At 47.6% G+C, this 27,853-nt stretch overlaps 2 protein-coding genes and 1 long non-coding RNA gene across 6 annotated transcripts; 1 reads left to right on the forward strand and 2 right to left on the reverse strand.

The window, feature by feature from the left end:
* LOC102436709 (pentatricopeptide repeat-containing protein 1, mitochondrial) lies at positions 1 to 17,189 on the forward strand. Of its 4 annotated transcripts, XM_023760175.1 has the most exons (10): positions 1 to 316; positions 3,012 to 3,510; positions 5,413 to 5,553; positions 8,064 to 8,282; positions 9,459 to 9,560; positions 9,758 to 9,910; positions 11,717 to 12,424; positions 13,383 to 13,499; positions 14,247 to 14,429; positions 16,130 to 17,189. In XM_023760175.1, the coding sequence occupies exons 2-10, from the start codon at positions 3,034 to 3,036 to the stop codon at positions 16,310 to 16,312; spliced, it is 2,283 nt and encodes a 760-aa protein (XP_023615943.1). In that variant the 5' UTR covers positions 1 to 316; positions 3,012 to 3,033; the 3' UTR covers positions 16,313 to 17,189. The 4 variants fall into 4 exon arrangements, with proteins under 4 accessions (XP_023615943.1, XP_006081126.1, XP_023616061.1 ...); XM_006081064.3 differs by lacking the exon at positions 9,758 to 9,910; XM_023760293.1 differs by lacking the exon at positions 16,130 to 17,189 and having other exon boundaries at positions 11,717 to 12,518; positions 14,247 to 14,427.
* Positions 5,668 to 12,251, reverse strand: LOC111828056. The gene is made up of 3 exons (XR_002831817.1): positions 12,128 to 12,251; positions 7,118 to 7,416; positions 5,668 to 6,198 (listed from the first exon to the last, which is right to left on the reverse strand). It is a non-coding gene; the product is annotated as an uncharacterized LOC111828056 (long non-coding RNA).
* BUD31 (BUD31 homolog) lies at positions 16,697 to 27,845 on the reverse strand. Its single transcript, XM_006081063.3, has 5 exons — positions 27,632 to 27,845; positions 25,534 to 25,655; positions 18,796 to 18,918; positions 18,411 to 18,577; positions 16,697 to 16,940 (listed from the first exon to the last, which is right to left on the reverse strand). Exons 2-5 carry the CDS (start codon positions 25,625 to 25,627, stop codon positions 16,890 to 16,892), a joined length of 435 nt encoding a protein of 144 aa, XP_006081125.1. The 5' UTR covers positions 25,628 to 25,655; positions 27,632 to 27,845; the 3' UTR covers positions 16,697 to 16,889.
* Positions 27,846 to 27,853: the final 8 nt, after the last annotated feature.

Here is a 27,853-nt window from a genome sequence, read left to right on the forward strand (position 1 = left end):
AGAGCGAGTTCTATTTGACCCTCGCTGGAGCCCGGGATCCGGACCGGAACAGGCCCGGTTGAGCCGGGGGCGTCCGGCGAGGAAACCGGGATCTAAAGGCCCGCGTGGAGGGGTCGGGGTGGCCTGCGGCCCCGGGGGGTGTCGGGTCTTCCGAGGGAGGACAGCGGCGGCGTATCTCTAACTCAGGAGGTATTCGCCTGGCAGGGTCATGAACTTGGGCAGGAAAAAAATTACACCTTCATCGTCTCTGCGGGAAGCAGCGTTTCCTTCCCTGACGGACGTGCAGTGTCAGCCCAAAAGCAAGTCGTGGTGTCAGGTGGGGACGAGTGGAAATGACAGAGTATCTGCAGCTACCACCTAAAAGCTATTATTCCCATCATCGCTCTTTGACATGACAGGGTCTTGTTATTTAGTATGTTGAAAGGAAGCATATATACTACTACAGACAAGTTTGTTTTTAAAACATTTCATACCTATTTCGATATATTTTTTGTAAACCCATATATTTCATTTAATGCAGGTAAACACTTTATTTAATGTGGCTGTTTGAAAATTTAAAATTACATATGTGTTCACATTTTTTAAAATATATTTTATTTATTTTTTACAGAGAGGAAGGGAGAGAGATAGTTAGAAACATCCACGAGAGAGAAACATCGATCAGCTGCCTCCTGCACACTCCCTACTGGGTATGTGCCCACAACCAAGGTACATGCCCTTGACCGGAATCGAACCTGGGACCCTTCAGTCCGCAGGCTGACGCTCTATCCACTGAGCCAAACCGGCTAGGGCTTCACATTTGTTTTTATTGAGTTTCAGGCGTCAGCAGACACGGAATGATAAAGGTCCTCTGCTGGTGTCACTAGGGTGCTGGTCAAGAGAGGTTGTCCGATTTGACCCTCACAGGAGCGGGGGATCCCAGGGGAACAGGCCAGAGGGGCAGTGAGTGCGGCCGCCAGGGTTGAGCCGGGGGCTCAAAGTCAGCCCAGTTGGGAAGCTGACCAGTCCGGCCCACAGCTCTGCTGCAGGGCCCCCAGCCAGTCCCTCCCCGTCCTGGGCCTCAGTTATGAATCTGTTCAATCTGCCATCATCTCTGACGTCTTTCCAATGGTCATCTGATATAACTAGACCTTAACATTTTTTCATGCTGGTTATTTTGATATTTTTTATGAAAGAGTTTCAAATATGCAGAGCAGGACCTCTAGCCTAGCACTGTCCAATAACAATATAGTGTGAGCGCATATGTAATTTTAAATGTTCAAGTAGCCACATTAAAGAAAGTAAAAAGAAAGTGTGAAATTACTGTTAACATTTCTTTAGCCCAGTGCATCTAAAAGGTTAACATTTCATCTTGTAGAATAATTGTGTATTTTACATTTTTTTGGTACAAAGTCTTTGAAATCTGGTGTGTATTGTATACCTCTGGCTCATCTTCATTCAGATTAGCCACGTTTCATGTGTTCAGTAGCCACATGTGGCCAGTGGCTACCATATTGGACAGCACTTTGGTCCACAACTAGCCCATTTGTCCACAACTTTTTACAGAAAAGAAGTGCTTGAATTAGCTTTCCTGGGCATAGGTCCAAAATACCAACATTTCCCCCCCTAATAATAAATGATAGCTGTAATTTTTGAACATTTATTAAATGCTAGACATTGTGCTAAAAACATCTCATTTAATGTTTATAACCTTGTGGTAAGGTGAGTGGGATTATCCTCATCTTGCAGCTGAAGAAATTGAGGCACAGAAAGGTCAAGTAATGGTTACAGTCACACAACTCTGTTCAGGTCTCAAGCTCAGCTCTCATTTCAGCACCTGTGCTCTTAGATCATCTCTCTATATAAAAGGCTGATATGCTAAGTGTCCCACCGTCTGGGTAATGACGTCACGTAGCAATGCCCAGCTTCCTCTCCCTAGTGACGACTAGCCTCCTTGCAGTTTCTTCAGCTCAGGAACACGACTTGCTTTATAGCCAGGTGCAAATATTTCACACTTTAACCAAATGTCTGTGAAGTGTTTCCCATGCCTCATCTCATTTGATCCTCACAGAAGTCCTGGAGTAGGTAGATAGGAGACTCCGTGGAATCCTATTTTCTTTTCATTAGCCGGAAAACAGAGTTTTAGAAAGCTTAGAAACTTGACCTGATTGAAAAGAAGAAATGGTGGACATTGAAAATGACTTCAGGTTTTCTCACTGCACAGAATATAGTCAAACACTGCTGCAGTTAAATATTTTACACTTTGTTCTCCCTGCGTGATCTACAATAGTAATCTGCTTTGTGTTGGTATTTACTGCTGTGTTGCTGATAATTACCTGAAAGAAGTTGGGGTGCTTCACTGGGCTGGAAAAAGTTTAGCTACATCAGAAAGCAGGTCTAATTAAGCAAGTTTATATACTAGAGGCCCGATGCATGAAATTCGTGCAAGGGGCTTGGCCCCCCGCTGCTGCTGCGGATGCCTTGGCCCCCTACGCTGCGGCGGCCACCTCTGCCTCAGCCCCCACCTCTGGGCTTCGTCCAGTAGGTCGTCTGGTCTAATTAGCATATTACACTTTTATTATAGATATAAAGCTCTTGCTGGCGCCAATCACATGCGTGTGTTTCCATCTCATTGTCGATCATGACACTTCTATTATGGAGAAAGGGCGAATAGCGATATTATAATATTTCTTCAAACTAATTTCCATTCAATGTGCATGAATTTGTGCACTGGGCCACTTGTTGCTTGATAATATCACTAGCTTATATCTGTTGAGTGCCTACTGTGCCAAAACTGTGCTGCACGCTATGTATCTGAGACCTCATTCAAACAGTGCTGTGGGTGACGTTATCGTTAACCCCAGTTTACAGGTGAGGAGACTGATGCCAGAGCAGGACTCATGGATGGTCGTTTGGCAGAACCTAGGCATTCCAACCTCAGGGCTCATGCTTGTAACCACTTCTCTGTCTTCTTTCTGCCTTTTTGGGTTATGAACCTGAGTTGACTTCATTGTTTTTCTGACCTATGCCAGGCCCTGGAGGTAAAAGCCAGAGATGGACCTGGTGAGGCTTGCCCGGCTCTTCTCCAGCCCCCGCCCCCTGGGACTGTCCATCCTGCAACACCTTGACCCTCTCAGAGCCAGGTGGGCAGGAGGTAGGGAAGGGCCCGCGTGGCTGAGGTCCATGGGGCTGACTGGGCCAATACCAGCAGCCTTCAGCAGCTCCCTCTCTCAGCTGCCCCTCAGCCAGGGGAGCCAGAAGAACATTCGCAGCCTCAGCTCTGACCCACGCCAGCCCAGCCCCATGGCCACCCAGGAGGAAGAGGAGGAAGAGAGTTTTGGGACTCTCTCCGATAAATACTCCTCCCGGAGAATGTTCCGCAAATCGACGGCCCAGCTGTATAACCTCCGGCTCAGGGAGCAAGATGAAGAAGATGATGAAAGGGAGCTGGAGCCAAAATCATGGCAGGGCCGAAGAAACACCCCTTACTGGTACTTCCTTCAGTGCAAACGCCTGATCAAGGAAGGAAAGGTGAGGGAACCTTTGGGTTCTGCTGCTCCTGGCTCTTACATCCCTGGTAGCTCAGTTTTTTGTGTGAGGGCCTGCCTTACCTTTTCAGTCCCTAAAGGTTTGGGTGCTCAGGGCTATTTTCTCCTCAGTCTTCGCTCACCCTGGATGCTGTACCAGGTGACCCCTCCTCACTGCAGCCCGGCCTTCTCGTGGGCTCCTGATCTGTGTATCTAGCTACCTCCTCAGCATCTCCCTTACACTTACCCACATTGACCTGAAACTTTCATTTCCAACCTTGTTTTCCCTACACTTTCTTCATCTCACTAAATGGCAACCCCATTATTCCATCTGCCCAGGCAAAATGACTTCAGGTCATTTCTAACTCTTCCCTTTTTCTCACCAGCTCTAACTTCAAAATGTTGCCAATCCTAACACTTCTCACAACATCGCTGCTGAATGCCCAGGCCTAGCCTTCTCTTTGCCCCCTTACGCCTGTCACAGGTCTCCCCGCCACTCTTGCCATCTCCTGCCTGGATGCCAGCTCTAACACAGAGCCATCCTGTTAAAGCAGAAAGCAGTTATTGTTACTCCTCCCTCCAGAACTCCTAATATATTCAGTGACATTGAAGATGTCCACTTTCTTAGGTATCGATAATGACATTCTGTTTATGTATAAAGTTCTCTGCAGCGGTTCTCAACCTGTGGGTCGCGAACAATGAAAATACATCCTGAATATCAGATATTTATATTACGATTCATAACAGTAGCAAAATTACAGTTATGAAGTAGCAACGAAAATAATTTTATGGTTGGGGGTCACCACAACATGAACTGTATTAAAGGGTCGCGGCATTAGGAAGGTTGAGAACCACTGTTAGAGGTATGTATTGAAGATTTTATGAATGGAATGATAGGATGTCTAGAATTTGCTTTTAAAAATTCTGTTGATAGGGGGAGTGCAGAGTATAGATGAAACAAGATTGGCCAAACGTTAATTATTGTAGTTAACACTGTTCTCCATTTTGTGTATTTTTGAAATGAAAAGTTGAGAAATACAGAGAAGCAGAGTCCTTACAACGGCTTATGAAGCCTGCAAGATCTGCCACCACCACCCCTCCATCCCTCCCCTTACCTTGCCGCCCTCATCCCTCCACTTACCTACTGCAGTCCTCCAGCTCCCAGGCAGACTCCTGCACTGGCTGTTCCCTCAGATAGCCATGGGGCTCCTTCCCTCACCTCCTTCAGATCTTTACTTACCCGTCACCTTCTGAGGCTCTGCTTGGCTATCGTATCTAAAACTGAACTCCCACACCCTCTGGCACTTACTGCTTCATTTTTGTTCATAGCACGTGTCACCACTTGACCTACTATATATTTCTCTTAGTTATCTCATTTGGTGTCTGTCTTTTCAGACTAGAAGATGAACACCAAGAGGGAGCCCCCTCTTGTTCTCAGCTGTATCCCCAGCAGATAGATCTTGCCTGGCATAGAGGACTCAGTAACTACTGGTTGAATGAATGGATGAAAAAATAAGGAGTAAAGGAGTGAACCAAGGATTTAAAGGGGAATGGCTTAGGGGTGGGGGTGGGTCAAAGAGCTGTGGGCCAAGGGAGTTTGCAGTTGGAGGAAGCTGGCCACTCAAGGCTGTCGTCCTACACCGTCTCAGGAGGCTGTCGGTGTGGGGTGGAGAGTGTCCATAGGTGGTGGGAGTCCAGTGGGCTTTCCTTCCTGGCTACACAAAGCTCCCATGCTGCAGAGCACAGGGACCAAGAGGCTGGTGGCAGAGGCCCAGGGCGGTGTTTAGCTCTTGGGCAGGCCTGGTCTTGGGCTCAGGGAGGGTCCCACAATCTCAAACTCCCTCCCTCTGCTGAGGGTCTCTGAGGCCCCTGAACCCCCTTCATTATTCCCTTCTTCCTCCCCCAGCTGGCTGAGGCCCTGGACCTGTTTGAGAGGCAGATGCTGAAGGAGGAGCGACTCCAGCCCCTTGAGTGCAACTACACGGTGCTGATTGGGGGCTGTGGGCGGGCTGGCTACCTGAAGAAGGCTTTCCGGCTCTACAACGATGTGAGTGGGGGCAAAGCGGTGGCAGGGGCAAGACTCTAAAGAGCATGGGTTTAGGGACCAAAAAGAGCTGGGTGCTGATCCTGAATGTGTCACCTGCTAGCACAGGACTCTGGGCAGTTGATTTAACCTCCTCGGCCTCGGGTCCATCATCTGTAAATGGAGATGATCTTGGATAATTACATGAGATCACATGGGAAGTCCTCCAGCATCTGCCTGGCCTTGGAGGCCCCACCGATCCTCTTCTTTTTCCATTTCCCAGTTTGTTTGTGTTCCTTTTCTCTCGTCCCTATCTTCACACGCCCACCCCCACCACACACACACACACACACACACACACACACACACCTTTCTTTCAAAATTGGTCCCTTTTTTGTTTTTTCAAAGTTGGTGCTTTGAACAAGGGCTTTTATTCTCTTGGAACATGGTTTTACTTTACATTCACCCTCCTCTAGGGCGTATCGTATTTGTTATTCTCGGAACCGAGAAACTATTTCCTTTGTGAGTCAGGAAAGAGCAGTGGACTCTAGCAGCAGTGATCCCATCTTCTCCTGCATCCAGAAGCTGGGACATCCTTTACTCCAGCAAGGATTCTTGGGAGCCTTAGTCTTGTCATTTGGAACACTCCTACTCCAGGCCTGATCACCTCTAGTGGGAGCAAGGGGGAGGAATCATACTTACAAATGATAAAGCGACATATTCTTTAAAAGACCTGATTAAATGTCTTGGCATAGAAAAACAACAGGCTGGCTGCCCTGACCACCTAGCCAGCAGAAAAGCACTCAGGTACTAAGTGAAGGCGGTGGGGTGGGAGCACATTTATTGTGGCTCTTGGTTAAGAGTCCTTAGCAGCACTTAGATTTGGAGGATCCTTAAGTGACTTCCCACACGTCACCTCCTCAGGGAAGCCCAGGCCATTCTATTTAACCTTAGCTATTTTCTATTACTTTGCTGCTCCACCCCTCCCCCCATAATCATTTTATTTTATAATAATTTTAGATTTATAGAAAAGTTGCAGAGATAATATAGAAAGTTCTCAAATGCTCCCACCCCCCTCCCCTATGTTAACATCTTACATTAGATGGTGCATTTGTCAAAACTAAGAAACCACTGTTAGTTCATAGTTCATTGTTGTTAACTAAACTCCAGAACTGTATCTGGATATCACCAGTTTTCCACTGATAACCGTTCTGTTTCTGATCCAATCCAGTTTCCATACTGGCTCCTCCAATCCGTGACATTTTCTGAGGTTCCTTGTTTCTCCTGGTCTTGACAGTTTTGAGTAGTACTGGTGGGGGTTTGTAGAATGTCCCTCATCTGAGAATTTGTACATTCTCATGCTGAGACTAGGGTTATGGGTTTGGGGGAAGAATATCGCAGAGGTGACGTGCCCTTCTTATATAAGGTCTTCACAACATCACCATGACTTATCGAGGGAGACATTTACCGTGGGCCCTTGGTGACGTGGTATTTGCCAGGTTTCCCCACCACGGAGTACTATTTTTCCCTTTCCAGCCTGTTCTGTGGGCGTCCTCCACAGCACTTACTACAGTTGTTGGCTACTTACTTGTCTGGTGTGTGTCTCACCCTCTGGAGTGTAGGCTCGGTGAGACAGGCTGTATCTGTCCTGGTAACCACTGGTAGCCAGCGCCTGACTCGCAGTAAGTTCTTAGTGCACATCTGTCGACAGTGTGAGTCCATATCAATTGCTGTCATCCTCGAGTCGGGATCACCGTCTTCATTTTTCAGATGAGGAAGCCGAGGCCTGGGGAGATGGAGTACTTTGTCCAAGGTTACCCCTGGGGTTAGGGCTCTTCACGCTCCTCCGCAGCAGCTCCTTGCCTGTCCTTGTCAGGTGGCCCTTATCTGGAAACAGTGAGCGCCTGACTTTACCAGTTCAGTCATCTGGAGGGCTTCATGAGCACAGTGTTGGCCCCAGCCTGGGGTTTGTGACTCCGCAGGAAGTTTGTGTTGTAGTAACATGCTCCTGGCCGCTACTGGTCTGGGGGTCACTCTTCTACCCAACCCTTGCAACACCTTTCAAGGTGACAGTATCATTCCTGTGCTTTTCAATGAGGCGCTAACGTGCCCACCACTGTTCAGTTAGTAAGCATTGCAGGGGGGCTTTGATTGCTACCTCCCACCCTTTCCCAGAGCAGATCCACCCCAGGCCCCTTAACAGTCAGGGTGACCTGGTTGGCCAGAGGGTGAGAGCATCAGGAAGACCCTGCTTAAAGCACCTCAGGCCGAGGGTGAGCTGATGAGCGCCCTGGGGAGGACAGTTTCTTGTTTGGTGTAACTGGGATGCGGGGTCAGTTTTCAGAGTCCCTGTGGCTGAGTTGGGTTTGGAAAGCTGAGCCCTGATGTGTCACTCAGCTCTGCCTTCGTGCAGACCCTGCTCCCAGGCCTGTGTGATGCAGTAATGGAGTCCCCTCTAGTGTCCTTTGGGTGCCTGTCACCTTTGTGTCCAGCTGACCCTAGAGCTACCTCTAAGTTTCTCCCCATCTCCACAGATGAAAAAGCGGGACCTGGAGCCCTCCGATGCCACCTACACAGCCCTGTTCAATGTCTGCGCCGAGTCCCCCTGGAAGGACTCCGCTCTGCAGAGTGCCCTAAAGCTACGGCAGCAGCTGCAGGCCAGAAACTTCCAGCTCAACTTGAAAACATACCACGCCTTGCTGAAGGTGGCAGCCAAGTGTGCAGACCTTAGGATGTGCCTCGATGTGTTCAAGGTGGGGATGCCCTTCCTCCCTGCCTCCCACTTGGTACCTGTCCCATGTAGTGGGTGTGAGGCTGTGGCCATCTGTGTCCCTCACAGGAAGGTTCAGAGACCAGTGAGATGGGCCCCGTGCTGGGCTCTGGGGTTCACAGATAAATCTGACGAGACCCTGACCTCAGAGGCCTTGGTCAGACAGAGAGGCCCCTAACCCCATGAGGACAGTGGGGTCTGTGCACAGCTGTGTCGGACTTGGTGGTGCCACAGGGAGGGTGGCCTCAGAGCACTAAAGATGAGTCTGCTCACCGGGGAGGGCCTCCTGCGTAGAAGGAGTAGTGGGAGCCCAAGCCCTAGTACCAGGGCGCTGTGAGGCTTCGAGGGAAATGGGTGAGTGGAGGCATGGGAGTGCTGAACATGGGCTTGTCTGCATTAGAGCTTTGACTTGTAGCTTCTTATCTTCCTCAGCAGCCCCATAAGAAGGTTTTCAATTTCCACTTTACAGAGGAGACCAATACAGGGTTTGAGTATGGAATACCATGAGCGGGTGATAGGTGTGCTTGCTCAGCTTGCCAGGAAGTGGGACAGATGTGAGTTAACACTGAAACAGCCTTATGGGAAGCAGAGAAGGCTCTAGGTCCCCACAGTCAAATCTCAGGAGAACTAGGGCAGTGTCAGGGCTCAGCATGCCCTTGGCAGCCTTGTCCTCACACTCTTCCCTCAGGCATTTCTCACTCTGTTCTTACCTTCTACCCAGAGTGACTTGACTGCTTTTCCTCACCACACATAGCAACGTCCCACCTGCCCATTCCAGGTAAGGGGACCTGGTGGACTGTCCGGGCACCGTGTGGTACAGAGCAGCCTTTGGTCAGTCCCTGGGTCGGTTACCTGGAGTGAGCCTGCCCTGCTGGAGAGGCAGAATTATGGGGCTTGCAATTCAGTTTCCAGTATAGGGGCTAAAAGTGACCACTGGGGTGGTCTTTGCAGGAGGGTGCACAGAAGTGATAGGAGCAGCTAGGAAAGAGAGGAGGAGAAGTGCAGGCAGCAGTTGGACAGCTCAGGAGCTGGTTCTGAGCCTCTTCACAATGTGCAGACTTGGACCTGCCCCAGGAATGTCTGTCCTGAGCCAGACCTAGTGGGCGGGTCTGGGCTCTGCCACAGGTTCCCAACAGGAACTCCTCATTCCCTCCCCTAGGAAATTGTTCATAAAGGACATGCGGTCACAGAGGAGACCTTCAGTTACTTGCTCGTGGGCTGCATCCAGGACAAGAAGACAGGCTTCCGATATGCCTTGCAGGTCTGTCCCTCCTGACTCTGCTTTCCTGCCTTTCCTGCCCCCACCACCCCCACTCTGTGCCCTTGTGTCCGGTACAAATGATGATCCTTTGTGTCTTTCTTGAGCTCCTGCTACTGCCCTGGGCTGGGTGTTTTTATATTTGCCATATTTTGGTCTTCCCAGAGCACAGTGCTCACCTGCCCCACCTCATTTTACAGATGGCAGGGAGAGGAGCCCTAGGAGGCGGTGGTGGCATGGCTGCTGAGAGTGAGGGCACAGCCAGCTCATGGTCTCCTACTCTGCTCGGCGGCCTTCTGTGCAGCCGGCCTGCATCTACCAAGCTTATGGTCCGTGCAGCACATCTACCTGGGGTACTTGCTCAACCATATCTCACAGCCACCCCCTCAGCCTCTCTGCAGGGGAACCCCAGGAGTTGCATGAAGTTCTGGGAGAGTCTCACAGACATCAATGCTGAGACATGCTGCTCTAATCCCAGGAAGAACTCCTCTCATCAACTGGGTAGGCAGTATTAGCAGTGGTACCACACCTGTTCTAGCTCCTCCAAGTAGAGAAGGACTGGCAGCTCACCTAGAGCCCTCCTACTTCAAGGGTAGCCCTCAGACCAGCAGCATTAACCTTACCTGGGACTTGCCAGGGTCACAGACCTCCCCCCCGCCCCCCAACATAACACACACACTGCATCCAGATCAGCATTTCATCAGGATCTCCAGGCAGTTGGTCCACACAGAGTTCAAGCCCTAGTGATCTGAGACAGCCTTGGACCAAATGCTTGCCCGTTCCCCCCCGATGCAGACTCGCTGGAAGGAGCGGCCACCGGCCATCCTCTGGCCATCAGCAAGCTTTATAGTGAAAACCAACCAAGGCCTAGGTCTTCCCTCTCCTTGGCCTAGATCTGTTCTAGTTAGAAACAGTCTGTAGTACTAACAGCTATGCACAGTGTCTTGCACTTATTAAACTGCGTGAGCTAGGCACCAGGAGCCTTGTTCTGTAGAAAAGGAAACTGAGGCTCCTTATGTAACTTGTCTTAGGTCCCACAGCCACTAAGCAGTGGAGCTGGGATTGGAACTGAGGTTCATCTGACTCTAGAGTCAGAATTCTGGGATAGGGTCTGTGTCCCTGCTGAAACTCACTCTGTCAGCGTTCCCTGAGGAGGTGCCTGCCAAGACCCTTGCCCTCCTCAAGACCCTGACTGGTGGATAGCAGCCTTCTTGCTAGATGTGCCCATCTGGGCCTGACCAGCCCCTGCCTCCCCTGCACAGGGGTCCCTGATGAGGGCAGAAGTCAGAGCTCTAGGCCCACTGAGTGTGGCTTTCACCTGAGCACAAAAAGAGGAGCAAGTGATACCTTGAGCCCATGTGGTGCCCTCTTGGTGTCAGTCACCCAGACATCACAGCTTTTTGGAGAACACGCAGCATATTAGACACGGTGCCGTGGGGATGAAAATGATCTCATTTCATGAGGAAATGGGGCTGCCTAGGCCCACAACCTGGCTAAGTCCCCCGCCACCCACACCTGCCTTACGCTCTCAAGTGTGAGAAAGCTGCCTGGGGCAGGGCACACAGTAGGCACTCAGGGAGTGCAGCTGAATCCAGTCCTTAAGTTGGCCTAGACCAGCCATGGGCAAACTACGGCCCGCGGGCCGGATCCGGCCCGTTTGAAATGAATAAAACTAAAAAAAAAAAAAAAGACCGTACCCTTTTATGTAATGATGTTTACTTTGAATTTATATTAGTTCACACAAACACTCCATCCATGCTTTTGTTCCGGCCCTCCGGTCCAGTTTAAGAACCCATTGTGGCCCTCGAGTCAAAAAGTTTGCCCACCCCTGGCCTAGACTCTTCCATAACCTCGCCTCTCTGGCCATCCACCCGCAAGGGAGTACAGAGGTGGGCAGAGGCCTAGAGAAGCCTGTTGCCTGGTACAGGGGCCCTGAGAGAGGGCAGAAGGATGAAACAACAGCTTGGGGTGAGCTAACGAGGAAGGGAGTGATAATTCCCTGAAGTTTCCCATAGAATTCCCAGGTTCCTGCCCAGAGCCTGGGGTGGAGTCATACTCAGTCCTTCCTGCACCCTTAGTGTTTGCCAGCTGGTTGCTGGCTCAGTGCCTTCTCCCTCCTGAGAGGGAGCAGGGAGCTGAGGCTTGTTTCTCTCTGGCAGGTGTGGAGGCAGATGCTGAGTCTGGGGCTCCAGCCAAAGCGGCATGGCTACAACCTGCTGTTGGGGGCAGCTCGGGACTGCGGCCTGGGGGACCCAGAAGTAGCCTCAGCGCTGCTCCTGAGACCCAGGGAAGAGATGGTGCTGCTCCAGCCCCGGGCAGGTGGGCGGCAGGCAAGGAGGAAAGCCCAGGCTGGGACGGTTGACAGCATGTCAGCCAGGCTGCACGTGGAGACCCTGGAGAGACAGTTGTTTCTGGAACCTTCTCAGGCACTTGAAAGGCCTCCAGAGCCTCAGGAAGCCAGAGTCCCCAGCAAGGCCCAGCCCAAGATGGAAACCAAAGTGGATCCTGATCACACTGTGGCCCTTGCCTCTGTGGCCTCAGAGCCGCCTCCCCGGGAGCTGGAGACTAACCTCCTGACTCTGGGGCCGGTCCCCCCGGCTGTGGTCTCCTTTGGGACCGTGACCACATCAGCAGACAGGCTGGCTTTGATGGGGGGCCTGGAGGGCTTCCTGGGCAAGATGGCAGAGCACGGACTCCAGCCTGACATCAAAACCCTCACGCTTCTGGCTGAGGTGGTAGATCCTGGTAGCCCCGCAGAGTCCTCACTGCTGACTGTCCTGGACACATACCAGGTGGAGGTCGATGTGACATTCTTCAACACTCTGATGAGGAAGAAGAGCAAGCTGGGTGATCTGGAGGGAGCAAAGGTGAGCGTGGAGGCAGGCACAGGACTCTGCTCTGGAGCCCTCCTTCCCCCTCCCTCCTCTGACCTTCCGACTGTGGGACTATCTTCCCTGCCAGGTGTGTCATCCAGTTCCAGAGCCCCTGTTCTGGGCCTGGGCTCAGGTGAAAAGCTGGGAATCGAGCGAGCTACCTTCCCAGCCCTCTTCAAGGAGCTCACAGATTGGTGGCTGGTGGCTCCTGAGTATCCCTACCCTTCAGCCGCCCCACCTCACTGACTTCACACTTACTCTGCGCTAGATGCTGTTCTAAGAGCTCCACATCCATTTGTTTCTTTACTGACACGCACTTCACTGATGAGGACACTGGGGCCCTCCATTCATATGACATGTTTCTATGTGATGCCTTTTTTTGCCAGAGTACTAACCTGGGCACTTGTGAACATCAAAGATGACAAAGACAGCCTCTGCCTTCAGGCTCACAGTGCAGAGTGCATCTTTCTCTAGATCAGCTAGATAGGATAGAGCCCCTCTGTGGAACCTTCTCCGGCTCAGCCAGCACTTACCACACTGTTGTCGGCGTGTCCCACCCTGGACCACGGGACCATGAGCCCCTAAGGCCTCTGGTACTCCATGGACATTGAAAGCCCAAGTGCAGGGATGGATGGCCAACAGAGAAGTAGAGAGGGACAGGAATATGAAGGGCATTCAGGGAGAAGGGACAGCATATTGGAGACAGGCAATCTAGAATGCAAGGTGTACTTGTGGAACAGCTGAATTCTGGGGAGGTGGCTGGACAGGACCCTGGGCCCTTGAATAATATGCTGAGGCCAGTGCCCAATGTGGCCAGCAGAGGGAGCCTGAGGCCGTGGAGCAAAGCTCTACCCCTTGGGTCTCCAGCATCTAGCCAAGGGCTTTGACAGACAAAGCTTTTGCCAGGGCTGGTGGGGTACTGCTTATGGTGATGCCATGTCTATTCCCATAGGCGCTGCTGCCAGTCCTGGCAAAGAGGGGAATTGTCCCCAACTTACAGACATTCTGCAATTTGGCCATTGGATGCCGTAGACCACAGGATGGTCTGCAGCTGCTGGCAGACATGAAGGTGAGTGAGCCCAGGCCTGGGCAGGACCCATGGTGCTGAGGAGCACTCTGGGGGTGCTCAGGAAGAAATCTGGGTGGCGGGAAGTGGGGGTCCTCCCAAACCTCCCAGGCCTCTGCAAGGTGTACTTATAGAAAGCTGAATTATGGGGAGTTGGTTGGGTAGAATAAATTGTGGGGGTGGGGGGAGGGAGAGTGGGGTCATTCTAGCTTCAAGGGTAGAGTGATCATTGGCCCAATTTGGGAGAAAGTAGACCCTGGTGAGCTGCTGCAGGAATGGGCATTGAGAGCAGGGATGTTACAATCTTGAAAGCGGTGGCAGTGGGGTGAGATTGAGGGCTGGGGACAGATCTTGGCCCCAACACTTTGAAGACTAGAGAGCAGGGATGTAGCAGAATTCTTGGGTTGGGGCTCAAGGGGGTACAGTAAACCCACAGCCAAGAACTAAGGAGGTGGTCTCCTGCCTGAGTCCGTTGATCTCTGAGAGCAGTACTCTCCTCCACGTTCTTCAGGACTGAGGGTAAGGTACTGAGCGTGTGGGATGGAGCCTCAGAGTGGGGCATCTGTGCTTTCCTTTTGGAGGGGCAGTGCAGACCATTGTTGCTACGAGGTCCTGCCCTTCTTGTCCCTGGTCTCTAGTCTTCAGAGCAGACTTGACTGGCAGGGTAACTCACCAAGCTGGACATGCTGCAGCAGGCTTTCCTCCAACAATCACCATCATCTCGCTGATTGTATGTCTGTGATGTTCCAGAAATCCCAGATGACCCCCAACACCCACATCTACAGCACCCTCATCAATGCGGCCCTCAAGAAGCTGGACTACACCTATCTCATCAACATCCTGAAGGACATGAGGCAGAACAGAGTTCCAGTGAATGAAGTCATCATCCGCCAACTGGAGTTTGCAGCCCAGTACCCACCCACCTTTGACCGGGTATGTGCCCCAAGCTCTAATGTGCCCGTTGTCACCTTAGCCAGTGCCACTCCCACCCCTGGTTCTGGCCTTCTGGGATTGGTATTCCCTTGCTCTAAGTTGTCAGTGGCTACCCTTAGGAAAAGTCCCAAACTCCGTAGACCACAGCTTGCAAGTCCCTCCTCCACAAGGCTTTCATCTCAGGCCACTCTTCCCTTTGTTCACTGTCAGTCCAGTTTGTACTTCTGTCTTTTCTAGATAACACCAGCCTTTTTCCTGCCTCAGGCTTTTTGCATTCTCTCTGCCTTAAATAGACTCCCTCTGCTTTTTCACATAACTGGCTCCATCTCATTTTGTAGATAGATCTCAGCTCTTAGAGGATACTCAGCTGACTGCCTCCCTTCCCATTACATAAAGCACTATTTCTTTTCACCACGTTTCACAGCTTATAATTACATGTGTGACCCTCCCCTTCATGAAATTGTAAGCCCCTAGAGGTGGAGACTGTCTCTGCCTTGCTCACCTGGATCCCTGGTGCCTGCCCTCTGCCTGTACCCAATACGGACTGTTGTCAAGTGAAAGGGGGCGGCAGTAGGGCAGTGATAGAATCTGTTCTGTAACGGCCATTTCTGTCTGCCGTTCTGAGGGTATCAGAATCTGAGGGTTCAGATTTTAGGCCTACTGAGTCAGACCATGTGCCACGGATTTAGCCTGAGAAGCACCATCCCAATGAGTAGGGAGAAAAGTTGGCAAGGACACACCAAGCTCCACCATGGAGGCATGGGGTCAGGGACAGCTGGTTGTGTGATGCTTGAATGCAATTGAAGGCACAGGAAGAATTAGTGATAGCAGGGAAGAGTACGCCAGGCAGAGGACATAGCTGTGTGCCTTTGAGCAGTTGGTTTAGTCTTATCGATTTCTGAGTTCTTTATATATTCTTGGTATTAGTCTTGTTGGTTGCATGTTGCAGATATCTAGTTAGTAGGTTGTCTCTTCACCCTGTGGTGTAGGGCCCAGTAAGGTTCTTCTCAGGTTGTCAGCTCCCCAGACTACCTAAGTACTTAAAGCTTTTTGTATTGAAATCATATATTCATATTCCCTTATGAGAGTGGACTTATTTCTGTTTGTGATTGTGAAGGTTTTGCTTTATGTACTTTGAGGCTACATTAGATACATACAAGTTTAGAATTGTTAAATCTTTTGAATCAACCCTTTTATCATCATGTGGTAAGTTTATCTCTGGTACTTTTGTTTTTTGTCTATTCCTCCCCCAGCTTTCTTTTGGTATCTGCCTGGTGCATCTCGTTTCCTCCTTTTCTTCCCACCTCTCTGTAGAGGCCACTGCAGCAGTGCTGCGATGACAGTCATCAGGGAGACAGTGGCTGTGCAGAGGTAGAAGCACTCAGCAGACTGTGGAGGTAGAGTTGGTGGGACCTAGCGATTCTAGCTAGGGGCTGGAGTAACATCCTTGGGTATAGGAGAACAACACATATTTAGGAAGGGCTGTTAGCAGATGGGAATCTGGGTCAGCCTTATGGTATAGCAACTTTGCTTTTCAAGAGTATACTCAGGTATTATCAACAGCTTTTGTGCCCTCTCCTTTCCACAGCTTCCCTGAGGCCTGAGCCAGCTGCTGCGGTTTGAGATTAGCTGTAGGCAGCATGCAGTGATTCTAATTGTGGCGCCTCTAAACCCTTGAATTCCATGCTTTTCAATTACAGTACAAAGGGAAAAACACCTACTTGGAGAAGATCGATGGCTTTCGAGCTTATTATAAGCAGTGGCTGAAAACGATGCCAGCAGAGGAAACCCCCCACCCATGGCAGCAGTTTCGAACCAAGCCCACAGGGGACCAGGACACTGTCTCTGAGGCTGATGTGGACAGAGGCCGTGGGGGCAGGTGATGAGGAGGCCCAGGAGGATCTCCATCCAACAAAGTGCACAGCCTTCACAGTGCTTTGTGGGAACTTCAGGAGTCCCTTTCATATTAAAGACACATGAGCATGCTGGTGTAGCCTCAAGCATGAGGACAGGGTCTGGCCAGAGTAAGAATTGCAGCATTTTGTATAAAGACAAATGCTGGGCCCAGGGTGCCTGACTAGTTCACAGCAGATCCCAGCACAGCTTGGGCCACTTTGGCACATCATCTCAGGCCATCTTGACCTGAGAGGTTGTCATCCCCAGGGAACTTGATCCTGGTCACATGGCACCTATGAGGTGGAGTCAGGATTGAGTCCCAGGGGCCTGGTGCTCTCCCACTGGGCTCTGTAAAGAACTATCGCAGGGCCTAAAGGTTTAAAAGTTTTATTTCTACAAATCACAGCTGATGAACACCAAAGCCTTCACACATAGAGACCATGCTCCAACTCGGTCCTGTGGCACTGCTCTGCCAGAAGAGCTATCAGGAAAGGGGGTGGCACGACAGGCAGAAACCTGAGAAGTCCAAAGTCCTGGGTGGAAAGGGGTCAGGGCCCAAGGGCCTCAGCCAGAGCAGCCCCGGCAGCCGCAGTGTGTGCACTCAATGATCCGGCCCTGCAACAGAAGACAGTTGAGACACCACACCCAGCCATATCTGCCCCCCTACGTAGTAATCCTCCCACTGAGAAAGTTGACAATGGGAGTCACTCCCTATAGGGCACTCCTCTATGACAGTTCTGGATGGCAAAAATTCAGTTCCCGTGTGAAAATGGAAACAGCTGCTGTTGACACTGAAGTTACAACTCATTGTACTTTTAATTTAAGCCAATTAAACACATTTCTCCCAAAAGGGGGGAAAATCTGTGTGACTCTTGTTATTCTGTAAAGTGAGCATGATATACCCTGCTATGAGCTGAGGGGGTGGAGGGAATTCCTACTGTTCAGGGGCCTCAGATCCTCGGCTGGGGAACCTTCCAGTAGGCCATGGGGAGAGAATGGTATGCACTTGAATCTGTACAGTAGCAGAAGTCTTTTCTCCCAGGCCAGGGACCTGTCTAGTAGACAGAAGACCTCAAAGCAGTGGTTTATATTTATTTTCCTCTTTTTTGGAGTAAGACCCTTACCTAAGCAAATAAGATCTGATGGTGAAACCAAACTAAAATCCAAAGCAGGCTCTGTTCTGGCCATAAGGCTGGGGGAGTACCTCCCACCAGACGCTGCCATGGAATCCTGGTGGTCTCAGAGGAGCTCCTGCCACTCTGCTCCCAGAAAACTAACACCCAGAACCTTCCCTTGGGGAGGCAGCCCTCGTTCACTTTCCACTGCTCAGAATGCTGTGTCTTTAACTTTCCAGATGATTCAGGGAGACAGCTGCCTACTGAGCTAAAGCCCTGGCCCAGAGCTGAAACTACAGACTAACTGGTCTGCAGAGTAAAGGGTCCCTGTGGTGACTGTGAAAGGCCAAACCAGAAGGTGAAAAATCTGGCTTCAGCTCCCAACTGGACTGACAACTGTCAGCCAAGGGGCTGCACTCAAAGGCCACTAATGGCCAACATCCCAGTAACTTCTCTGCCTCCTGTAGCCCCATTTCAGAGGGGCTTGTGCTCTCAGCTCAGTTACTGCATACTCAGCACCATTTCCGAGGTTTGTAACTCAAAAGTTCTGACAGAAGAAATAGTGTAATTAAAGTGCCGAGACCTGGAAAAAAGCTCAGCTGAAGAGTGAGTACTATTGACTGCCTCACCCTTCCCTGACTCAGTCCTCCCAACCACCTTAGAGGTAGATGTTATTACTCCCATTTTGTAAGTGAGGCATGGAATTCAATAACTTGCTCAAAGATGGAGTTGAGACTGGCCCCCAGACAAAGCAAATACAACTACTGCCAAACTGCCTAGCATGGCTTCCTGAACAGAGGGACTCACTTCTGGGATGGGGGTGGGAGGGAATGGCCAGCAGGACATCCAGCAGCCAAATTATTTCCAGCCCCCACAAGTATAAACTCTCTTGGCGTCAACTAGGACAGAATTCTGAAGTGAAAGTGACATCAAACCCAATAGTCAGTCATGATAGGGATAGAGACATTACCACTTCCAGCTTGCTTTTGGGAACCCGGCAAATGCAATTCGTCCCAAAATTGGTGTCTCGTGTCTGAATGCACCGCAGGCAACATAAGTTTTCATAACCCTGCTTTTTCCATTTTGCAATCAGGTTTTTGTCTGCATAGCCTTCTTTAATACAATATTCATATAGTTCTGTCAAAAAGATGGGAAAAGGGCATCAGATCATGGTAAAACAAAACTTGCCCCACCCCTGGCCCATCACTATTCTTCATTGAATAGAATATCCAACATTGCCCCCCCCCTTTTTTTAGTGAGTGAAACTTGCTGAGGTTGCTATAATAGAGCCATTACTTAAATAAATCTCAAAGCTACTCAAGTTGGAAAGGCTAAGAGAGAATCTAGCCAATTACCTCTGCTTATGGCTTTCCGCTTATAGAAGAGGTCAAAAATATAGCGGGTTTTCTGGTGGTGGATCCTGAAGATAGGCCACAGAGATTCCACTTTCCTCTTTCCCTCATGAGGTTCTGTTTCAGCTGGGGAGAAAAAGGTGTTTGATTTATTTTGGCAGGCAGGGTTACTCTGCACAGGATATAGTGGTGTGTGTTTTTAAATAAAGAGGAATAAAGAATAAATCCTACTTTATACCCACTAGGGAGGGTGGTTACAATAAAAAATGAGACAATTTAAAAAAAGATAAGTAGTGAGGATGTGGAGAAATCGGAATCCTCACATGCAGCTGATAGGAATGTAAACTAGTGTAGTCTGTGTGGAAAACAATCTGGCAGTTCCTCAGGAAGATAAACAGTTACCATATGACTTAGCAATTCTACTCCTGAGTATATACCCAAGAGAATCAGAAACACACATGCACACAAAACCTTGTATGTGAATGTTCACAGAAGCATTATTCACAATAGCCACAAAGTAGAAACAGTTCCAGTGTCCATCAACTAATAAACAGATAAAATGTAAACAATACAATGGGATATAATATATATATATATGTGTGTATGTATATATGTGTGTGTGTGTGTGTGATATATATATATATATATATATATATATATATATATATATATATATGGACTAAGTGACCAACCATATGACCATCCGACTGACTGGTACATATGACGTGCACTGGCAATTTAAAAATAAATGTTGACTTGCGCATGCGCGATATATATGAAGCTCTCACTGGCCCCAATCTAGACAGAGTAGGAATATTCCTACCTGAACCCGTTTTGGGACATGGTGAGTTATATGTTGCTTTTTCTCAAGTTCAAAGAGCATGTGATGATAAAGTTGAAGTTATAAATATTTCATCACAAGGGAAATTAGTCAAGCACTCTGAAGGTGTTTTTACTCTTAATGTGGTATACAGGGAGATATTAGAATAAGTTTAATCAATTTATCAGTCATTGTTTTTATCAATGTTGTTTTTATATCATGTTTTTGTTTTTTACATCATGTTTTTGTTTTTATATCATGTCTTGGTGTTATTATGTCATGTTATTGTTTATTTATTAATCAATTTATATATTATTTTCATATACATTTTAATAATTTTCTTTCATCTCTGACACTTCTATTATAAAGGGCGAATAGTGATATTAAAATATTTCTTCTAATAATTTCCTTTCAATGTGCAAGAATCTGTGCACTGGGCCACTAGTTCAGTCATAAAAAGGAATGAAGTACTGATACATGCTACAACATAGATGAATCTTTATTTTTTCAATTTTTTGGGTGAACCTTTCAAATTACACTAAATGAAAGAAACTAGTCCCCAAAGCCAACCTACCATATGATTCTATGTCTTTAGAGACAGCAAGTGGATTACTGATAGCCTAGAATTGGGAGATGGCCCGGGGTGGGGTGGGGGGGGGGGGAGGAGAGAGGGTGACTACTAAAGGGTATGCATTTTTTCGGGGTGATGAAATGTGAAACTGATGGTGGTGATGGGTTGCCCAACTCTGTGACTATACTAAAAACACCCTTTATTTGAACACTCTGAAAGGGCAAATTTTACATTATATGATTTATATCTTAATACAGCTATTTAAAAAAAAATAAAGCAAAAAGAATAAGCCACATGATTTAAACAATTATTTTTTAAAATATATTTTTATTGATTTCAGGGGGGGAGAGAGAGAGAAGGAGAGAGAGAGAAAGCGAGAGAGAGAGAAACACCAATGATAAGAGAGAATCATTGATTGGCTGCTTCCTGTACACCCCACACTGGAGATGGAGCCTGCAACCCAGACATGTGCCCTGACCAGGAATTGAACTGTCATCTTCTAGTTCATAGGTTGACGCTCAACCACTGAGCATAATTGTGGCCATAATTATTTTAAATTTAAAATGCTTTTTTAATTACATAAATTACAAAACAATTCAAACATAACCTCTGTGAACACCCTGGTCTTTATCCTTCCAAACCTATTTCTATAGTCTAATAATTTCTCAACATAATTCTGGGCCCACAGACTGGCATCCTAATCATCTTTAAAGTACCTCTAATTTCATTGCCAACCAAAATCCTTTAGGGATAAAAGAAAAATAAAATTGGACTAATCTGAAAGTTCATAGTATGGCAGGCCTGCAGGAAATAACTGCTCCATCTATATATATAGGATCGGGTAGCAGCTCCCACCTGCCACAGACAATTCTCTTAGTTACAAGTTGATCTTTATCTACCACCTCCTCTTGGTTTTTAGAGCAGAGGAGAAAGGTGAGGTATGGTAAAAAAACAAAACACAAAACAACAAACCATACCTTAATTTCTCCAACTTTGAGGCCATTTAAAAATATATATATTTTTTAATTGATTTTTTACAGAGAGGAAGGGAGAGGTATAGAGAGTTAGAAACATCAATGAGAGAGAAACATCAATCAGCTGCCTCCTGCATACCCCCCCACTGGGGATGTGCCCGCAACCAAGGTACATGCCCTTGACTGGAATCGAACCTGGGACCCTTCAGTCAGCCGGCCGACGCTCTATCCACTGAGCCAAACCGGTTAGGGCTCAGGCCATTTTTAAAACCTAAGATTTATAATTCAGCTCAACAAATGGTTTCTGTGATTGAATCAAGATGTAGGTGCTAGGACACAGCAAAAGCACACTGTGTGCCTCATGTGGAGAAAGCCCTGCTCTGGGTGCCCAAGATACAGCAGTAGGGAAGACAGAGAAGCCCTGGAGCTGTGTTCCAGGGAAGGAAAGCAGACAACACCTAGTAGTTAAGTTGTAACAGAGGGCAAGTGGGCGAAAGGAGGGACTGCCATTTCATATAGATGATCAAAGAAAGCACAAAGGAGATATCTAAACAGAGACCTTAAGAAACCAGGGGTCCGGCTGCCATGGCTCAGTGGTTGAGTGTTGACCTTTGAACCAGGAGGTCATGGTGGATCCCCAGTAGGGGGGTGTGCAGGAGGCAGCTGATCAATGATTCTCATCATTGATGTTTCTATCTCTCTCTCCTTCTCCCTTCCTCTCTGAAATCAATAAAAATGTATTAAAAAAACCCACCAACAACAAGGAATGTGGGTGGACTGGAAGGTGGGCAAAATGGGTGAAGATGGTAAAAGTGTACAAACTTCCAGTTATAAGATAAACTAGAGGCCCGATGCATGAAATTCATGCAAGAGTAGGACTTAGCAGCTGCGGTGGCTGCCTAGATCCCATGGCTGCAGCCCGGCTTCATCCAGAAGGAAATCTGGAAGGATGTCCAGTCTAATTAGCATATTATGCTTTTATTATTATAGACTAAAGGCGTGGTGCATGAAAATTCATGCACTGGAGGGGGGGTCCCTCAGGCCGGCCTGCCCCCTCTCACAGTCCAGGAGTCCTCAGGGGCAGGAGGCGACCTGGCGATCAGGGGAAGGTGACGCCCCCATCACACCTCTGCTGCTGCCACTGCCAGCAGCGCAAGCCTTGGCCCGCCCTGGTTACCTGAGCCTTGGGCAGCCGCCATCTGAGGCTTGTCTGTGCCTCGGGCCAGCCCTGGGTGGCTGGGGGGCTGAGGGGACCGGGGGACTCCGGAGTCAGCTGCATACCTGCCACCCTGTCAGGGCTGAGGGGACTGGGCTCAGCAGTTGAACGTCGACCTATGAACCAAACGTTCACTGGTTCAATTCCAGGTCAGGGCACATGTCCAGGTTGCGGGCTCAATCCCCAGGAGGGGGTATGCAGGAGGCAGCCGGTCAATGATTCTCTCTCATCATTGATGTTTCTATCACTCTATCCCTCTCACTTCCTCTCTCTCTAAAATCAATAAAAATATATATTTTTAAAAGTTTAAAAAATATGTATCTCTATATACTAGACTTTAAAAATATCTGTAATGCCAATATCCCAACAAAATCAACCATTATTCCTGTTTAGCATCCCATATTAAGTCCATGTTCAATTTTCATTGATTGCCTCAAAAATATCTGTTGACAACTATGTGTCTGAATTAAGATCTAAACAACATCCAGATGTTGTATTTGCTTGATCTGTCTGAAGTATTGTTTACCTGTAACAGTTTTCCCTCTCTGTTCTGCCACCCTTTGTAGGAATCTGGATATCTTCGATGTTTGGATAGGAATAAGAGGGGAATCAAGGAAAGCTCCACAGTGTGTGGCCTGAGAAGGGAAGCAGCTTTGAGGTGGGTTAATGAGGATTTAGTTCCGGACCTGTTAAGTCTGAGATGTTTTAAAATATCTAAATGGGGCCCATCCAATAGGTAGCTGGTATAGTCTAGTGTGGCATCAAGGCTGGAGAAGACATTTGGTCACCTGGAGTTGGCTGGATGAGAACATTGGGGAAAGGTGGGAGCATGACGCTATCCTGGAAGTGGAACCTTCCTATGCTTTTGAATCTTCTCTCAATCTTTTAAACAGCATCACCTGCATTTTAAAAATCCCTTTTTGGACCCATTTTCACAAGATCATGTGAATATTCTTTTTTTTTTCCTTTTTTTTTTTTTTTTTTTTTAATAGAGAGAGAGAAAGGAGAAAGAGAATCATTGATCAGCTGCCTCCCATATAAACCCTGACCAGTGATCATGAACCTGTAACCTATGTGTGTGCCCAGACTGGGAATCAAACCCACAACCTTTTGGTGTACTGGACGACGCTCCAGTGGACTGAGCCACTGGCCAGGGCAAGATCATGTGATCATTCTTGGATATCGTTTTGTACAGGTTCAAACACAAAGGGGAAGGCAGCTTTCAGTGGGTGACGTGGAGTCTTGTCACTATGAGAATATGAGAAGCCAGAGGTAGGGGACATCATGCCATAGTCTAGACTTACATTTTTACGTCTTTGCTAATGTCAAAAACTGCCCATTAACTTCAAAACCTGGCAACACTTCTTTTACAGTACTATTATTTAAAAGTCTAATTAAATGTTTAGTATGCAAGTGTTATGCTCGATTTGCAACTAGTTTAAAGTCCTTATAAAAACAACGTTATTTACAAGTCTCCGTTACAGTTCATAGAGAAAATGTCTTTGTCAAATCCCCATAAAACCCTCTGCCACACATAATTTCCACCACCTCTGCTCCTTAGTCCCTTTTTTGTGGAGGACTTACAGGGCAACAGTGGCTACACACCAACTTGAGTAATGAGCGAAGAGACATATGAAGAGCTGAGAAGTTGTACTGAGCTAGGAAATACTGGGGACAAACAAAGAGAAAACAGAAACTTTCCTTCCTAAGTAACAGTGCTAACTGCTCCAGTAAGTGTGAGTGGTTCTGTTAATGGCCCTCAGATCAAGAGAACAGGGCTGGTAATGCCACTGGCTTTGTGCCTCTTTGCCAAAGGCCACACGTGGCCTAGAAACACTGCCACAGATTCCACAGGCAAAACTTGCACTGGAGGCTACAAAATGGAAGCTGGCAGGCTTTGTTTGGCTCCTCCCAAAAATACTTCTTTAAGTTTGAATTTTAAATTAGGAGAGTTCAAATAAAATAGCTGGATTTCTGGCTTCTCTTGAGGGGAAAAAAAATTTAACACATTTGGAAATGCTCAGCCTGTATTCGAAATGGTAAAATGGGCTCGCGGTAAGTAGCAGCCTCTGCCCCTCCCCAGTCTGCCACATCCCCAGAGCTCCCTCCCTATGGTGCCCGACACTGAAGCCAAGTCTGGTACCACCTGGCATCTACTCTGCTTTCTTTATAGTGGAAGTAAGAGTAAAATGGGAAAGCAAAGAAATGCTGAAGGGCAACATGGTTAAATAAAATGGGACAAAGAATACTTTTTTGGAGGTAAAGAAAATCATATACTTCTAAATACTCTCCCCCCAAAAGTTATCCCTTAAAAATGGAAGATTTTTTTCAAGGACTCGTTAAATTTCATATCTTATAGAATTCTCCAAGTTCCTTTATTTTGAATAAAGATCTGTTTGGGGAAGAAATTGCTCAGCCCAAAATGATCTTGATTACTTTAAGTTCTGGGTATTTAATAGAGGTTTTGAAAAAAAGAGGCAAAGTAATTTAACACTGATTTAGTAATTATTGCTGAAGGTATGACCTCATAATAACAAAGGTTAGATTAGTTACCTCAAGCTTAAAAAAAAAAGATCACTTTAAAAAGCAATTTATTAAGTTGTAAATTATATGGCTGTGATCATATAAAGCCAACAGATGCTTGTGACTTAAGATAAAATTTCCAAAACAGCACACTACACTGATTCACAAAATACAGAATCATACAGCATTTTAGAGGGAAGTGAAGACGGTGCATTCTGGAAAACTGTTGATGATGCAGAAACAAAGTTGAGGAAAATAGTGTCAGAAACGTATAAGAAAAATCTGAATAAAAATGTTTCAGAAAAAAAGTGAAAAGAATAGAATTTTCCAAGTAAATATATTTTGTATCATTTTCAATATATATCCAACCAAAATAGTAAGTATTTATAGATAAACTATTTGATCTATATTCCCTAAAACTTTTATAATAAAACTGGCCCAAAAATGTTTTTGAGGCCCCTTTCATTAGTGTTATCTTACTTTCTGACACTTATTGCATTCTTATGACTTAGTAAGCAAACACAACATATCAGTGTCTGGAGGCCACAGTAGTGCCCTCTCTTTGCATTTATGCCTGGCCCATAGAGACGTCTAAGCCTGTCTCTTGGATGCAGCCCACCCAGACAGGAAGACTCACCTTCTCTCATCTTTTGATCTAATTCATCCAGTGTTGGTTCAATCAATTCCCAGCCATCTGGGGGAGCTTTCCGGCTTCTTTTGACTTTAGGCATTTTCCCCTACAAGATAATTTGCAAAGACCTAGAAGGGAAAATTAAATGAATTAGTTGCTGATCCTCAGATCACCAAAGGCCTTCACCAGCCTCCACGGTGTACATTCACTTCACTAACTCTGTTACCTAATCTGTAAAATGGAGATAATAGACCCTACGTTATGGGGTCATCGTGAAGACTTAACTATAACTGTATGTAACATGCCTGGCTTTTAATGTGTGTTGTTTTTTTTCTGTTATCATTAACTGACATTAACTATTAGCCTGGCCCTGTACTGGATACTGGGAACAGAACAAAGAATAAGACATTACAATCTCTGTCCCTGAGAAGGTGACATTCTAGCAAGGAGATAGAAAGTAAAAAGGCAATTACAGAAAGTGTGGTAACTGATTGAGGGAGCTGAGAGGACAAGTGTTTAAAAAGGAGAAAGAGCCCTGGCCTCTGTGGTTCAGTTGGCTGGAGCCACATCCTGCATACCGGAAGGTCTGAGGTTTGATTCCAGGCCAGGGCACATACCTAGGCCATACAGGAGGCAACCGACCAATGTAAGTCTCTCACATTGATGTCTCTCCCTCTCTCTCCCTCTCTCCCTCTCTCTCTCAAAATACCTCAAGGCTACCTCCGAAGAGGGTAACTGAAAGATTCTCTTCAGTTACAGGCTCAGGTTCTTTTCTAGCTCTATCAATTACTCTGTGACTTTGGGAAGGTCACATTCCCACTCTGGTACTCAGTCTCATCTGTAAAATGAGGGCAGTGGGTTAGCTGGTTTGTCAACATCTCTTTTGAAACTCAACAAACATACTACATAGAGGCAAATCATGAGAAGCCCATATAATAGTCCAGCCCAAATGTAAACAGTAAAGAAATATTTTCAAACCTCATAGCATATCCTAGATCAGCGGTTCTCAACCTGTGGGTCTCGACCCCTTTGGCGGTCGAACGACCCTTTCACAGGGGTCGCCTAAGACCATCGGAAAACATATATAATTAAGTATTGTTTTTGTGATTAATCACTATGCTTTAATTATGTTCAATTTGTAACAATGAAAATACATCCTGCATATCAGATATTTACATTATGATTCATAACAGTAGCAAAATTACAGTTATGAAGTAGCAACGAAAATAATTTTATGGTTGGGGGTCACCACAACATGAGGAACTGTATTAAAGGGTCGCCGCATTAGGAAGGTTGAGAACCACTGTTCTAGATGGATAAGCATAGCAGATTCCCCTCTCCCAAATTCATTCAGCCCCTCCCTTCCGTCCGGTCCCTGACAGCCCAACAAGCATACAGGAATTAAACTGCAGAAGGTTTACTGAAGTCAAGGTCGCACAGCTTGGAACTGGCAGCGTATGACTCTGATTGGCAGCTCCTGACTCCCAAATCCATGATCTTTGCACTTGTTTCCCCTCCGCTGAAACTAAAGAGGGTGGAATCTGGTTCCCGCCCCAGCGCCCAACGGCTGGGAGGACAAAGACACGGGAACAACCACTCCGCAGTCACCCAGGGAAATTCGAGGGCCCTGGCCCAGCCTGGGAGTCAAGAGGAGGTGACAGGTAGGAGGTAAACTAAATCAAGAAGAGGTGTCGGGAGGTCTAAGAGAAGTAGTAGCGCTCGGCAGAGGCAGCGAGTGGAAAGACTTTCGGAAGAAAGGGAAGGTTCATAGAGAAGACAGCATCTGAACCGGGCTTACAAGAACAAGATTTTTTTTTTTTTTTTTTACAAAAAACACCACCACCACCATAAAACAAAACACGTTCTTGGCAGAGAAAACAGTGTGTGTGTGGGGGGGGAGGGGGTGGAAACAGAGAACCCCTAAATCTCCCATCCCCTCTGCAGAGCTAGCGAGGCGCCACCTCCTCTCCGTAACTCACTCCCATCTCCAGGGGCCCGAACCCGTCCCAGTCGAGCCGCTCCGAACGCCCTCTAGGCCAGTGCAGATCTCCAGTCCCTGGCCCATCTTTACCAAGATGCTCGAGAAACAGAGAAAAACACCCACCTCTAGTGCTGTCAGGTAGCCGAGCTCAGGCTCCCAGAGATGCAAAAGACAGAGGGATGTCACAGCAGCCTGCGGCGTAGTAGTGTCGCTTCTGTCCCGTCCGCTTCCGCTTCCCAGATTATCACTTCAGGATGAGGTCCTCGCGGAGCCCCGCCCCACCTCGCGCAAATATTGCGTCATCTTAGGTGCCCAAAGCCCTGCCTGTAAAGAAAAACCAGACCT

The sequence above is a fragment of the Myotis lucifugus genome, unplaced genomic scaffold (assembly GCF_000147115.1).
Source record: "Myotis lucifugus unplaced genomic scaffold, Myoluc2.0 scaffold_0, whole genome shotgun sequence".
Taxonomy (NCBI): domain Eukaryota; kingdom Metazoa; phylum Chordata; class Mammalia; order Chiroptera; family Vespertilionidae; genus Myotis; species Myotis lucifugus.